The following is a 14,989-nucleotide window of genomic DNA, read 5'->3' on the forward strand; positions in this document are numbered from 1 at the left end:
AAAATGGGAATCGGGTATGTAGTGAAGTGAATTCGGTTTCGTCGAACGCTTAAATATATTGACAGTCTACGTTTCTCATAATCGTATGTGGGTGGTCACTGGTTCTCGGTTTCAAAGCTCAGTGTTTGTTTTTCATGGATTCCTTCAGAAAAGTGGAACTTGCTCGCGCACTGTATTTTGTTCATTGTTCTAAAAACTCAAAGCAACACAGAAATGCTCTTGTACTTGTTAAACGCTAAAACAAGTTGCAATTGTGACCACTTCTCAAAGTGCCGAAGATGCTTTCCCAACCACATAGCTAATATTGTATTTTTGTGTTGAACTAAAATTGTGTTTCCCATTTGTCATGAACAAACTTCGATCAGTGCTGACAACCCTATTCAAAGTGAAACAACATGAGTATGGGCGGAAGATGCTACATTGCTTTGCGTTTCCCATGTCTGAATATGATGTACAAGGTTGGGTTGGTGTCGATTTCTTTTTGTTTTGCTCCACTCTCGCATAAAAGTTTTTGTTTTGGCAGTTTCTAAACAAAGTTTGGGAGAGTGGAATAGAATCTTCTTCCTCCTCCTCTCTAGAAGGAAACAATCTACCCTAAAACCAACTTAGTACTTCACAAATTCACTGAAGTCTTTCCCCGCGTCATCCAACTCAGATAATGCCTACATAATGTGCACACTGAGCCATTCACATGTAAATTGTGTTTTTTTCACATCACAAGCACTGTTTAAGAAGTTTGTTCATCGATGTTAACAATTCGTTAAATATTAATATCTTCAGGAATGTAAGATGAAAAAAATTCACTTCTTCAATGTCCAAGAGTGAGACCTTTAAAAACCAAACACTTTTTCTTTTTCTTTTTTTAATTTTTTACATATAAGTTAATTAATTAAGTTAAATTTATTAAACTAACACATGTTATTTAGTTATCATTTTACAACTTCAATAAATATTCATCAACATCAATATGTTTTTGCTAAAAATTCATGGTACTCACATGGCCCCAACACATCGAACCAAAGATTTCGGGTTGGTTTAAGAAAATCTGATTGGTTCCTTTTGTCCAACGTCTGTCACCATTTTAAAACCTAACTTTCTGCATGTGAAAGATTTTGAAGCGGCCATATTCAAAGTAGCCCTAATTTCGTGCCGCACGGCGAAGTGCTGCTAAGGTTCATTTTTTTTCTGGACGAGAAATGGACAAGGCGACGAAAGCCGCACGGAGAAGGACGACGACGACGACGGACGAGTTTCGTCCGTCGGGACCTTGTCACCGCTGCTGAAGCCTCCGAAGTCGCCTTCGCTGCCTGCGTTCCTCGTTCTCAGCGAGCGAATGAGTGATTGTGTTGTTGGAGAGATTCGTTGAGTGATTTCAGTTCGGCTCATTTGTCGATGTCGAATAGGCGCTACTCATCTTTGACCCAGAATCGCAACACTATCTGAAAGGACATCAGCTTCTTCTTCTTCAGATTCTAATAGTACTTTCATGGGAGAATTTTGGAGCTGTGGTTGAATTAGTTGCTGCAGTTGTGTGATTTGAATGCTGCGGGTTGTATTTGTTGTTATTTGCTGAGGTTTAGGTGGTTTGTTAGTTTTTGGATCTCTCTGTCAGTGGATTTTTTTTCTTCTTCCAAATTAAGGTTAATAGCACGAGCGATATTACCAGGGTTGCGGAAACCAGGGGTTCTTATTAGGGTTTATGTTCTCTTCTGAGTTTCCGTGGGGATTTATCTGTTCTGGTCGTGCTTTTATTGAACCTGTATCGATCCAGTACCTGAATATTTTGGAATCTGTAGTTGTATTGGATTGGAATTGCTGATGGCATGTAATTTACTTGTTTTGATCTGTTCAACGCTCTCTCTGAAGGCCATCAAATTATGCTGAAAACGAGCGGGAGATGTAAGTGTTCATTCTTTTCATTCAACCATTTTCCTTAGATTTCAGCGTTACGATACATAAGATGATGTCCGAGCTACAGCGTCATGTCTAATATGCTATGGAGCATATGAGGATACAATGTAGGCTCTTTTAGCAGTTCATTGTTGGTGAAGCATTTCTCATCCAGCCTTCTTGCATCAAGCAGACTGCAAAAACCTTGCGTGAATTTGAGAATGGGAATCTGGAATATGGACATCATGCTGCAGACTTCATTCGTCAAGCCACCCCCTACGATGCAAGGGACAGCGCATTTGTATGTAGCCAACTGCGGGCCAGACGTTGGACTAGCCTTCTCGGACATTAAGAAGGCTTTTGAAATCTTTGGGTCTGTTGAAAATGTCCAACTAGCTGGTGCTAGTGGATCACGAGTGTATGTTTCCTATCACAATGTTGATGACGCGGTGGCTGCTCGTAATGCATGGAATTTGAAACCATGTGATGCTCTTCAAGGTCGAGTGATGGTTATTCAACATGCTGTGCCGCAGACTCAGTCCTCTGTAAGTACATACTTCTTGAATTCTTCCGAAGTGAGTTTTAGGGTTACCTCTTTGTGAAAGCAATCGGTTCACTTCAATCTCTCGCTTTTATATCCCTTCGTAGATCTCCCTTCTACAACAACGTTTTCACCATCTAACCTTTGCCTTCAGATGGCATTTAAGTGAACTAATCACTTTAGTTACGGATGAGCAATGTGAAATTATTCAAATCAGTACGGAAAGTCCCACCATTGTCGACCTTTTAAGGGGTTACATGATGAATTTTAGGTCAGCTTCAGAAGAAGGTGCTTCTGATCAATCAACTACACCCTTAGAACTTACCTAGAATAGTGGTTGATCTCTTAGGTGGAGGAACAGGTGGTTTTTACATCAAGTGCTGATGTGGGTGTACCTGGACTCACTTTATACACCGACTTCGTGACTCTTTCGGAAGAACAGGTCACTTTTTGAACACGTTCTCGTTGAACTCGCTCGTACACCATCAGAATTAGCTCTTTACAAATTACATTCATATAGAGATTTATCTATTATTTATTTATTCATTCCTTCGTTTTATATATTACATTTTTAAATTCAGGAACTCCTGCGCGAGGTAGATGAGAGGTCCTGGCAGACCCTTGCGAAGCGGAGGGTGCAGCACTATGGGTACGAGTTTTTGTATAAGGTCCTTAATTTACCTCATTCTTATGTATCAGATGTAGGTGTAATGTCGCACTGTGTTTGTATTGGATGGCAATTTGCGGAACCTCTTTCTCTGCCTCATAGTAATACATTCTTAGAGCTCTCTATGTTCCTCTAAAACATTCTGTTGCTATTGTACTATTCTTATTTTCTATTTTGTGCATGCATTTAAAGCTGTTGTTGTTGGCACACCTTTATAATTTGTCTTTCTGTTTGTCTCTCTCAAAAATGTGAGTTTGCAATTACCGCACCTAGGCAGTAGGGTAGTTTGACCATTTCAGATTTTGCTGCATGCGCTTGCAGACTAGGAACGTAGACTTGTCTCAGAAGCTTGGAGAACTGCCTGCATCTCTGGAGCCACTTCTTAACAAGATATCTTTGGTTCCTGAAATTGCAAGTGCTGAAGAGCCAACGCTCCCTTTTGACCAACTTACCGTAAGTATGCACTTTGCTCTTGCTGATCAGCTTCTATCTATGTTTTATATTGTTTAAAAACTCGCATATAATAATTTTTGTGTCGAATGGGTTTTTTTTTTTCAGAGTCTGTTGTCTAAATTAAAGTAACGGAAAATTTAATCCACAGGATTCTCACAACATTGTAACAGAATAGTTGCTGCAGTTTAACGGTCATATGAAGCTGGTGTCTCTAAGCCTCTTTTTTGAAAAAAGAACCTATCGGAATTCATGTGTCATGCTGTTTGCAGGTGAACGAATATCCAAGAGGAGTTGGACTCTCACCGCATATTGATACTCATTCAGCATTTGAGGGCTCCATTCTTTCTCTGTCATTAGGTGGGCCCTGCATAATGGAGTTCCGGAAGTACATCAAGCGAGGTAATTCGTTAGTGGATGGTGACGCACACACTTCAACATCAATTTCGCAGCAAAATGATGAATCCAACGAAAATGCTGAAGCAATAGTAGTAAGGAATGATGATAGCGTACCGACTGGATCAGTGTACATCATACGGAAAGCTCTTTTTCTTCCTCCGAGATCACTCCTGATCTTATCTGGCGAGGCACGCTATGCTTGGCATCACTATATACCCCATCACAAGGTATGATTCTCATTTTAGTGCATAGCTATGCTCTTAGATTCTGAGTTTATCCCAACCATTCGATTGAGATTTAGACGAAAAGTTTTGAAGTTGTTAATGAATCTGACACGCGGAGTTTTGTCTACAGATTGACAATGTGAATGGCCAGGTACTAGATCGAGGTACAAGACGGGTTTCTTTCACTTTCCGGAAGGTGATTACCTTCTCTAATGCACTGCCTTCCTCTTTGTGGAGAGCATACGATTTTAATGTCTTGATAAAATACATACTAATCATTATATGTTCCCTGTCATCAGGTCAGGCCGGGGGCTTGCAACTGCCCTTTTATTGAGCACTGTGACTCTCAAGTATCAGATGCTGGGGAGCTTGCTTTACAAAACGAGGAAATAAAGGAGTCTACCAAAACTCTTGAAGAGTTGCGCTCAAACGATGAAATTCCCAAAACACCTTCAGAGAAGCAGTCCATGTCTGCCGAGATGGGCAATGAACCAAAACACTTCAATACAACTATTCCTGAAATTGAGAAACGTTACGTACACAAGGTGTACAATGCTATCGCCCCTCATTTCAGTGATACAAGATTTGCCAAATGGCCAAAAGTCGCAATGTTTCTGGAGTCGATGGAACCTGGCTCGGTTGTTGCTGATGCTGGGTGTGGGAATGGAAAGTATCTGGGTTTCAACAAAAAGTGCTTTTTCGTTGGATGTGACATCAGTCCCCCTCTTATAGGTATCTGTGCACAGCACGGGCATGAGGCATTGGTGGCAGATGCATTACACTTGCCATATAGGACAGGGTTCTTCGATGCTGGCATTTCTATTGCAGTGTTGCATCATTTGAGCAATGAAGAGCGCAGGTTGCGTGCTATGGAAGAATTACTCAGAGTCGTACGCAGGAAAGGCAGAGTTCTTTTTACTGTATGGGCTGTAGAACAAGAAGACAAGAAATTGCTTACCAAATGGACTCCATTAACTTGTAAGTACACGGAAGAGTGGGTTGATGACACGGGCGCTGCTTTCAAAAGAAACCTGTCGATGAATTCTCTAAAAAGCATCCAGGAAGTAGAAAGCCAGGTTCCCACTGCAATTCCAAGTGAGGATCTTAAAGATTCATCGACGGAGGGGGTACGCCTGAGCTCAATGGAGAAGGCAGCTGCAGCACAACAATATATCCTTAATGAAGATTTAAGTACACATGATGGTAAGATGAAGGGGGAGCAGCAGGAGTATTTTGTGCCTTGGCATTTACCATATCATCGAGCAGAAATTGCGGGTGCATCAGCTGCAGCTATTGCTGATGGGTTAGCACGGAAAGATGATGTTAAACGTGCTTTGGTGTACAACCGATATTATCATTGTTTTGTGGAAGGGGAACTTGAAAGGTACTGCTTTTTTCTCTTAAGTTACCATGAAATTTTGTTGGCGCGTTTGATCAAGTAGAATTTATTCAAGATGAAGCCTGTTGTGATGCATTTATTGCTGCCTTGTGATTTTTGATGATTTTTCTTAGTGGTGTTTTTTTTTCTGTTTTCTGTTGTTTTTTCTTTGTCAAATATTATACATGCATAGATCTTTGAAGAACAAAGTTGATCCTTATTCAATGTGGTGGCAGATTGGCATCAAAAATACAGTGTGCAAGACTCGTTGACCACTTCTATGATAAGTCAAATTGGTGCGTAATATTGGAGAAGATATGATACCATCAGCAAAGCGATGCAGCAGAATGATGAGCTAATTGTTGATCTAGAAGTCGAATTTAGCAACGCCTATCCCTTCTAACTAGGATCGAGAGTCTTTGCAATATTCTGAAGCATGGAGTAATCTAGATGATGAATTATTGCAATTTGAGTTACAATGCCTAGTTGCGTATGCGTTGAAAAGAAAATCACTCTGATATTATTAAAAAAAACTGCAATCAAAAGTTAAACCAAACTTATAAGATGTGCAGTCATGGTTGATCAAGTGTGCGCTTGTGCACTTGTGCGTTGATTTTTCAATTTATTTTCACATGTTTTCATTATTTTTATTTTAGATGGGGAAAACTTACTTTATAATGCTCTTCAATGTTTGTTTTTGAGGATAGTTTCATCCACGTTTTATAACTTCCACATGTAGAAAATTGAAGATTCGATACCAGTACGTTTATTACAGGAAATCGCAAAGATTACAAGAATGTAAGTGTATCACATCATGTCGTGTGTAAATTTGCTGGTATAATTCCATAATTGAGAACGAAAAATATCTCCTTGAACGAATGTGAATCGACGAGGAAATTAAGTTGTGACGTGTTTTTTTGAAATTGAGGATTCGATAACTAGTTGCAATGAATGGTTTGTGCGCCACTGATGCATGATTTGAATCATAACTTGTAGAGTATTATTTAACCCTTCATTGTACAAAAAGAAATTTAAGTCGAAATGCCCAAAACCATGTAACAAATGGTACAAATAACACTGGGTGATATGATTACCTATGTTACAGTTTTTCAAAAATGATTATCAAATCGTTGACCTCTAAGGTATTCTTGTAACGACGATTAAAGGGCTGTCTATTGAAGAAATATTTTAGAGACGTTCACATCTCTTTTTCTCCTATGCTCATAATACTCGTGTCTACTGGTGAAAGTTTGTGCGTGAAATTGTACACATTAGCTGTGAGCAGCCAAACTTGGTTGCTTGTAACTGTCATTGTTGCGTTCAATTCTACAAACTTGGTTCTTGAAATGTGTCTTCGAGTTCAAGTGAATTAGAACGAGAACATGAAAACAAATAACAAAATGGTTGCAATGCACCAAATTAGCACGAGGCATAAAAGCCCATCCACATTTAGTCCACTGGTAATAGGCAACAAGGTTCCACCACAATAAAATAGCTCTGCTGACACAAGTAAAAGTCTTATCATGAAACTTAACAGCTGATATAAAAATAAAATTCTGATTAAGATCAAGGGATAACTCGAGGTCGATGTCAAGCTGTGCGAGGGTTCAGTCTTCACGAATGTGGTAAAAGGCTACCTTCCACCCTAAACCCCCCGCCTTCAGAGCTCAAAATTAATCCTCTGAAGGTCAGTGATCCTTCATTATTGGGTTTGCCAAGTTTCGGGATGGATGACGTAGGTTCAACTAAAATTACACTAGTGACCCTGACAGATATGTATAATGCGGACTGACACCAACTCCCTGAACACATCTACTGCAGCATGAATTTTTGCATCTAATTCTATATCCCTATCTTAGTCGATCTATGAAATGCGGTCCCTAACCATGAGATGAAAATTGCAGGATGTACCAAACTCTTCTGATCCTCATTCTGATGAGATGGATACGCTTCCCTTGCGAGGCTTCCGCGACCACTGCCACTGCGTTGCAAGAACACGGTGAGGCATCAACTTGGTAATGTTTCCACGGATCTTCTTGCTGTGATACTTGTGAAGTCGTACTCTGGCCAGCTCCGCTTCTTTCTCAGCCGACAACTCCTTCACAACGACAGTGAGTCTGCAGCGCGGTCGCACCATCTGACCTGCCTTTCCTTTCCCATGTATCCGCAATCTCTTCAAGTATTTGTCCTTGCCAACAAACGCCTCCGCTGCACAGAAGACAGAAATACGGTTGAAAAAAGATACACCGCAAAACTGCACAGTTGAAGGAGAACAGCTCCTCAACTGAAAAATGAAACTGTCTCAGCACAATTTCAGCAAAGATAACCGCTTGAAGAAATTCTTGACCCTACAGAACGATTACAATACAAAACTGCGAAATAATAAGGAAACACCAGCCTGCCCGTAATCCTTTCCACCAATAAGTAATTAGACATTGAATTTATGCTAAACCGAATCAAAGGCGAACGACTCACCAACAATAAGCCGGTCCTTGTCCATACCAAAGTTGTGAATAGCATTAGCGCGAGCGGAGGTTACCACCTGCAAGGAGTAAATGTCAAATTAATACGCATAGCTTTTAACTTACTGCATACATCAACCCTAGAAGGCTGCGGTCCACTGAGTCCTCGACACGCCAGTTTAAGGTAAACGTGTTGGTGAAGTTGGGAACTTCCGAACTGCATCATGTGACGTGAACTCCACATGTGAGAAAAGGGTTGTACCTACCTTGGCAACAACTTTTGCAGCCCGCTTGGTAGACACTGCCATCTGCATCAACGCATCATCGACACGCATGCCGCGCACAAGCTCTGCAACCAAATTCACTTTCTTGGGGCTCTGTAAACGTTCACCCAAAATTGAACATTAGAAAAGCTCCAAATTTCAGATACGAAATAGCTTGGGCAAGATGCATGAGCAAAACTGGGCATCTCCGCGCTCGACGGCATCAAATTGATTTTCGAAAGAGGGCTCAGCAGTGTCGTGAACAAAACCCGAAACAGTGGAAGTTACCTGCTTAATGTAAGTTAATACGGCCTGAGTCTCTTTCTTTATTCCCATCAGCGGCTTGTTGCCACCTTCAACCTCGGATACAGGAGCTGGGGCTTGAGAAAGTGGCGAGCGTACTAACTGATCTACACCATCTGAAGCTTGCAAAGACTCAGGTACTGACGTGATGCCCTGATTGAAATGCAATGGACGTCCAGTTTAAAATTGAGAAAATCTGAGAAATAATTCCTCTATCATAAATCAGAAACAAAGTGCCACATTACGCAGAACAACGTCTTCCAGCAACCGAAACTAGCCTACAATTTCAGACCGCTACAGTGTCAAAAATTTAAGAATTGAAAACCCTTGCTCAAACACCAAGATATTCAAAGGCATAAAAACCAACACCAAATTAACCAATTTCAAAACTAAGTACAAATAACCACTACTCACACCGCGTCCCAACTGAATCCATGCACGTAGGACAGCAATGGCGACACAAATCCTACCATTCTCTGCTGCGCAAACACGGAAGACCATTTCAGACTCTGCTCGCCGCCCGAGAGGCCACCACCGAACCCACATCGCGCGTCGTTAGCAAACGCTGCCTCCGATGACGCCCACCGCGGAGCAACGCTCCACAGCGACGTTGACGACGACGACGATGATGAATCGCGCGCTCCTTGCTGCAAGCACAACTCGGCTCCTCTTCGAACCCTGTCCAGGCTGCGCCACAGGCGAGTTCCCCTAGAGCCCCACATGCTTGCCTAACAGAATACACACACACACCTTCGATCGCAGGGCAGAATGAGAGTCACGCCATGGCAAATGCACCTCGAGGTGACTGCCCCAGAGATTTAGGGTTTTAGAAACCTGCTTCTGTTTTTGCAGATGCCGGGTGGCGTCCTCAATACGCATATCCCGGGTATCGTTAGTTTGGCACCTGGTTTTCGTTCGAGCTTTATGATACGTAACAGGTTTGCTTCTTCGGTCCGTTACGACTGCCACTTCAAGTGCAGCACACGAATCACCCATTTACCTACTGAGTGATCAGAAAGAGGTTTGGGAGTAGATGGTGTGAGAAGCGTAGGATTTGTAGCAGGTCCCTTGCATAGTGAAGCTCTGCTGTGTTGTCAATTCGGGTACCTCAGTTTTAGCATTCCTGGGTACGTGTTTGTGTGAGAGCTCCTGCAGCTTTGTTCTCTCATGTGGAGGAAATTCTTGAAACGATGATGCAATTTTTTTAGGATTGTGACTAGTCTGTTGAGGCGCCTGTGGAAGAATTTTCTGCAGAGGTTAGTTTGGGCTGGGATTCTTGCGTTATTCATTGGGAAATTTTGGTTCTGTGTTCGTTCGAGTGCTGCAATAATTGAGTTTGTGTTACTTATGAACGGCGTATCTTTGGAAGAGAAGGGTTTACTCAGTTGCTGAAGCCATTGCGCGTGACTTACTATTTTGACGAACTTGATATCCGAGTTTGGATTCTGCTCAAGTCTTGGTTGTGATTGGGAAGGATTTTCGAACTTAAGCTACATTTTCATGATTCAGACTTTCCTGATGAGACGCTTGTGTGGCGTTTACAGCCAGATTCAGTTCTTGAGAATGGGGTGTTTGGAGAATGATGGAGGCTCACCTGAAATTCTGACGATCCCACCAGCGGTCCGCCACATAGTCACCATTCCCTATGCAGACTTGTTGGTAGGTTTGCTTTCCCATCACTCTCCGAATTGTCCGAATGAGCGATACACATCATAAATAGGCGTTTGGCTCAAAAAATCTTTTGGGAATCAGTCGACTCCGTGACGCCCAACTCTGTCAATTGGTGGTGACTGGGGAACGTAGCGATGTTTTGAGTCTTTGATTGATGTCCAAGAATTTATTGACCGTACTTGTGTACAACAATTCTGCCCCATTTCTCACAGAAAGAGGATTTCGATTTATCACTGGAGCTGGAGGCCGGCTTCGGTCCCAATTCACTCGGCATTGTGGCTGTTTCAGGCGTATGCAATTTTTTTTGATGTCACTCATCAAATATCCTGAAGCATTTTTCGATTTTGGAAACTGTTGCGTTATAACTCTTTCAAAGTCATGCATCTGCTTGTTCAGTGTTGCTACATCTGTAAGCAAGGAAGAACCGTCCCGCCAGATTTTGAAGTTCCCTTTTGCAGGTTCCTAAGTACAGTGAATTGCGTTCGAGGCTTCTGCCCCTTGCATCCAGGTAGAATGCCGGTTATAGAAGTTATATGCAACTCATACTACTTCCGATTGGAACAGTCTCGATGGCTAAAGACATTGGAACTGAGTTGTTTGTGTTTTATTGTGAAATTGCATGAGGATATCTACTAATGTTGGCCATCACGTCCTTTGTTTTGCCATGCAATTTTTCCATCGCCTACGCTCAAGGATGTCATGCTGGAATACTTGATGCACGTGCTGAGAAGTTTGCTTTGAGATTTTCTGTAAAAGTCATGAGAATACCCATATTGAGTAATCAGTGCCACTGAACGTTCTGACCAGGATGGCTGCGCTCTCTGAAGAGTCAAAAATGTCACTAGTTGATCCTGCAAGCAGGTATTTATGCGCCGCTCAGATGTGGTGTCACTGATAGCCAATCTTTGGTGATCTCAAAGTTTCAAATTGTCTAAGGACAGTCCTTAGACACCTGGCTGTTCTTAGGTAGTAATCTTATGTTGCCATCTTCTGCTTATTCTCCTTCACGTTACTTTCAGTACTTATCACGCAACTTAGACGTTGATTCAAGACGTGCTTATTCTAGAGGCCAGCCATTTAATGCTCTCTTTAGTGACGATCTGTTGTATGCACTGCTTGTTTAAGTTTGAAAGGAAGTTATCAGTTTGTTCCCATGCAAATGTTAGTTGTGGAACGTAACTTGGCCTATTAACAGTCAACAGTGGGATAACTCTCTTTCTTGTGAGGTAAAACCGATTAAGTAGTTCGATGAGAGAATCGTCCTTTAAACTGGGTCAACTTGTCTGTTGTACGAATTTAATGCAGGTTCTCTTTTGGTTGGAGCCATGGAAACGAAATGCTAAGATCTGGCCAACCAGGTAGTCTTACGTCGAACCCTTAGTAGAGTAAGTTCGATGCATTTCCTCTAGATCGTTTATGAAATGGTTCAATATGTTCTCTCGTCTTTCATGAATATGTTCGCATGCTTAAACTGCCAGTGACGACCATGTTGTTATGTTATGTAAAGGAAAGGGCTATATTGTGAGGGGTCTTATGTGGCCTTCTCATTTTTTTCATCCCTCCTCCTAAAGAGATCCTAGAATGGAGTGTCTTAATGTTTATCCAGAGCTACATTCAGCTCTAAACTTCAACTTGTATGTACCTTATGCACATCAAATTAGTAGTTCTCTGTTGGTTCTTATTTCTGCAGATGTATATAAAGGCTCATTCTATGCGAATCCTATTGTCGACGTGCCCACAACCGATGAAGCTCTTATTGAAAGGTCAGATCGGAAGTCATACTTGTGACACTTTTCACTAGGTTCGTCGTAGATAAATAACCTTGAACGCGGATTCTTTGTAAACCTTGTACTTCTGTATTCGTTTGGTTTGCGATGGTACGAGTTCGAATTGGTAAATGCACACCTGAATTGAATAGCTTTGCAGGTACCCTTCATACTGCCGCCAAAACATATGGCCTAGAGAGGATTTGCCGGAACTTGAACCGGGTACGAACTTGTTCTTAGTTTTAGTTCTTAAGTTTGACGAACTTGTTGTGTATTGCTATTAAAAAGTTTGATGATGAGTTGAATAAAAAATTGATATGATGGATATCCCACCTTTCCGATGCAGAATCGGAGACTGCATCAGGATCAAGAGGTAATATTTGGTAAGAGTGACTTATGTTTCTCTTGTTTGCAGCATTCAAGGAGCTTGGACGCCTCATGTTAGACGTGGGGCTGCTACTGGCCCATCACTGCAGCAAATTTGGTTTGTAACAAATCAGCAGTGTGATTGTTATGCAGTTGTTGCAAATTCTATGGTGATGTCTTTCCGATTTGTGGCTTTTGAGATCATAAGGTTATAGTTCATGCGAGGCCGTTGGCAGTACACATCAGGCAGGACAGTACTAGATTGTCATACTTTGTCTCATTCTATATCTTAGGTTACATTTAACTACCGCTGTAATGTTGCAACTCCGGAATGTAATGTTGCAAACACACTGGCTTCTGTCAAGGCAGATCAGTTTTATACGGGGAGAGGTTATATAAAGGGTTGTTCTATTTACGTTGACATTGTTATCTATGCAGTGTCGGCTAGAAAACCTGATTATGAAGAAGGAAAACTTGTGAGGATGTTGAAGAGTTCGAAATGTCACAAAGGTCGACTCTTGCATTATTTTCCGGCATCTAACAGGTTATTCTTTCTATCTTACCATTTCTACTACAGAGATTCCCTAGCCTGAATGTTATAGTCTGCATCAATCACAGCGATTCATTGTCCCATGACCGTAAAGATCTTCTTTGCACTTCAACTGTTTCTCTCATTGAAAATATCCGTCATTCAGGGACACAGAAGAATGGGAGAAAGGTCTAGCGTCATGGTGTGGATGGCATTTTGACCACGGATCTCTAACAGGTGTTTCCACAAAATATATTATCATCAATTTCTGACCTTGTACGACATTTTGTGTAAACATCTTAAAGAGAACTTGTGCCTTAGGAGTGGCGCACTTGTAGGTGTGAGTGGGGCACATTAGAAAACATCTTTTTTTTTCTTCTTTCTTTTTTGTCATATGACTGAGTCCTTACAATTTAGTGTTTCGCAATCTATCATAGATTTTGGGAAAGATCCTGTTGGACGCCCGTAAATACTTCTGCATTTGCTCGGTAAGGTTTATAGTAAACAGACCAAGAACATTAGCATACCAATATCTCGACTTAATGGGACATACTATTTGCAGGTTTGACACGTGCAACGTACATGAAGGGAAAGGACCAGGTTCCGAATCCTGATCCTCAATCTGGCCTCTACATCCGTGACAGACTGGGAACCATTACCAAGGTCTAACCGAATCTTCATTCTCATGTTAATGTGTAGTGCCGGCCTTTTGTAACAATTCAGGCTTTTCTCTTACAGTTTGTGCAAGCATTTCTACATGTGAAGAAACTCATACTAGAGTACAATTTACAGGCGGTGTTTGCCGAAGATGATATAGCTTACCAAATGGGCGAAGCCACTGAATTTCATTCAGGGGGTCTCTTCCGGGCCACGTTACATTGTGTACAGGTTCAAGCATGCCTCCATTATGCCTTATTGATGCTCTGGGCCTACCATAAACTCCTTTCTTGCCTTAACTTTCTTTCGCCAGACTAAGTCTATGGTTGTTATTCACCTATGATATGTTCCTTAAGCTACATTCGACATTAGGAAGTCTCGGATACAAACTCGTCATCTATTTCTCCTCGCTTGTGCAGGCAGCGCGTGGGGAAGCTGCAGTAGGAGTGGACCGCAACACATTTGCATTGTTCATGCAGCCCCAATGGTGAGTGTTGAATTTTCTTTGCTTGATTTTGGATATAGTTGGTTCTGGCGTTTCATGATGATGAGGATAGTGCTTGGTCGGTTTGATTACAAAGAAGCTGCATTTTTAACTGCAGAAGTTGTTTCAAACCACCTTAAGACTAGCTTGGTAAAGCTGGTTTGCTTTCCTGTTAGTAAAAATAGAAACAATGCAAAAAGATAAGATAAAGATGTTTTTTAATGATATGTTTTTTGAGTCCCATCCACTTTGTCCATCAGAACTGATGCTTTGTATATCTTGATTCGTGGACCCAGGGATGAACCGCTTATTTTACCAGAAGGCCACTGTGATCGAACTGAGGTAACAATCTGCACACCGCAAAAAAGTTTTTTTTTTCTTATCTCTGCATTTTAGTCATTGAGATGTTCATCTTTAATGATACCTACTGATTTCTAGTAATTTGCTGTGGTAGTCGCATGAAGTTGTCAACTTCGGGGACTTTACCAATGACCGACTCAACAAGTACTACGGAAGTTGAGGCAAGCCTAGCATATTGGTGGGAATTGTGTATACATTTTGGGTATGTTTGTAGTTTTTTAATGTTTTTGTTTATAAACCGATTGTTCCCGTCGTTGCACACCCATTTGAAGAAATCGATTTATCTCGTCCCTGCCTGATGTGTATTTAGAAAGGCTAGACATTGTGTGGTCGTACAAATTGTTCTACCTAGTCACTAAGTGTCCATTAGTATTACTTCCCTAAACTTCACTTTAATACAATAATTCCTGTTTCATATAGGGGTAAAGTAGTTGCTTCTAAATTCCGAAGCAGAAAACCTTAACGAGAAAAATGGATTATTTTATTGGAGTACCAGTGAAAAGGACCTTGAGATTTCAAGACTTCAAAAATTTAGGAGCATGTACTCGAGCTTTCTGAATATTCATGTAGATCGCATTC

At 41.4% G+C, this 14,989-nt stretch overlaps 3 protein-coding genes across 8 annotated transcripts; 2 read left to right on the forward strand and 1 right to left on the reverse strand.

Annotated features, from left to right (window-relative positions):
• Positions 1-1,319: 1,319 nt before the first annotated feature.
• Positions 1,320-6,112, forward strand: LOC112285437 (uncharacterized). 2 transcript variants are annotated; one of them, XM_024526266.3, is made up of 9 exons: positions 1,320-1,899; positions 2,084-2,435; positions 2,781-2,873; positions 3,013-3,099; positions 3,420-3,551; positions 3,821-4,174; positions 4,302-4,367; positions 4,471-5,555; positions 5,786-6,112. In XM_024526266.3, the coding sequence occupies exons 2-9, from the start codon at positions 2,112-2,114 to the stop codon at positions 5,868-5,870; spliced, it is 2,226 nt and encodes a 741-aa protein (XP_024382034.1). In that variant the 5' UTR covers positions 1,320-1,899; positions 2,084-2,111; the 3' UTR covers positions 5,871-6,112. The 2 variants fall into 2 exon arrangements, with proteins under 2 accessions (XP_024382034.1, XP_073391935.1); XM_073535834.2 differs by having other exon boundaries at positions 1,322-1,899; positions 2,145-2,435.
• Positions 6,113-7,087: 975 nt separating this feature from the next.
• Positions 7,088-9,362, reverse strand: LOC112285439 (uncharacterized). Its single transcript, XM_024526273.3, has 5 exons — positions 9,048-9,362; positions 8,563-8,730; positions 8,278-8,388; positions 8,025-8,091; positions 7,088-7,757 (listed from the first exon to the last, which is right to left on the reverse strand). Exons 1-5 carry the CDS (start codon positions 9,297-9,299, stop codon positions 7,477-7,479), a joined length of 879 nt encoding a protein of 292 aa, XP_024382041.1. The 5' UTR covers positions 9,300-9,362; the 3' UTR covers positions 7,088-7,476.
• Positions 9,363-9,532: 170 nt separating this feature from the next.
• LOC112285438 (uncharacterized) lies at positions 9,533-14,685 on the forward strand. 5 transcript variants are annotated; one of them, XM_024526267.3, is made up of 16 exons: positions 9,533-9,833; positions 10,122-10,236; positions 10,461-10,538; positions 10,707-10,756; positions 11,056-11,109; positions 11,554-11,606; positions 11,939-12,011; positions 12,175-12,236; positions 12,430-12,498; positions 12,819-12,924; positions 13,076-13,146; positions 13,472-13,572; positions 13,702-13,797; positions 13,986-14,053; positions 14,347-14,392; positions 14,505-14,685. In XM_024526267.3, the coding sequence occupies exons 2-16, from the start codon at positions 10,141-10,143 to the stop codon at positions 14,568-14,570; spliced, it is 1,089 nt and encodes a 362-aa protein (XP_024382035.1). In that variant the 5' UTR covers positions 9,533-9,833; positions 10,122-10,140; the 3' UTR covers positions 14,571-14,685. The 5 variants fall into 5 exon arrangements, with proteins under 5 accessions (XP_024382035.1, XP_090108665.1, XP_024382038.1 ...); XM_024526270.3 differs by having other exon boundaries at positions 9,550-9,704; XM_073535835.2 differs by having other exon boundaries at positions 9,696-9,833; positions 10,126-10,236.
• Positions 14,686-14,989: the final 304 nt, after the last annotated feature.

The sequence above is a fragment of the Physcomitrium patens genome, chromosome 8, assembly GCF_059467195.1.
Source record: "Physcomitrium patens ecotype Gransden chromosome 8, ASM5946719v1, whole genome shotgun sequence".
Classification (NCBI taxonomy): Eukaryota; Viridiplantae; Streptophyta; class Bryopsida; order Funariales; family Funariaceae; genus Physcomitrium; species Physcomitrium patens.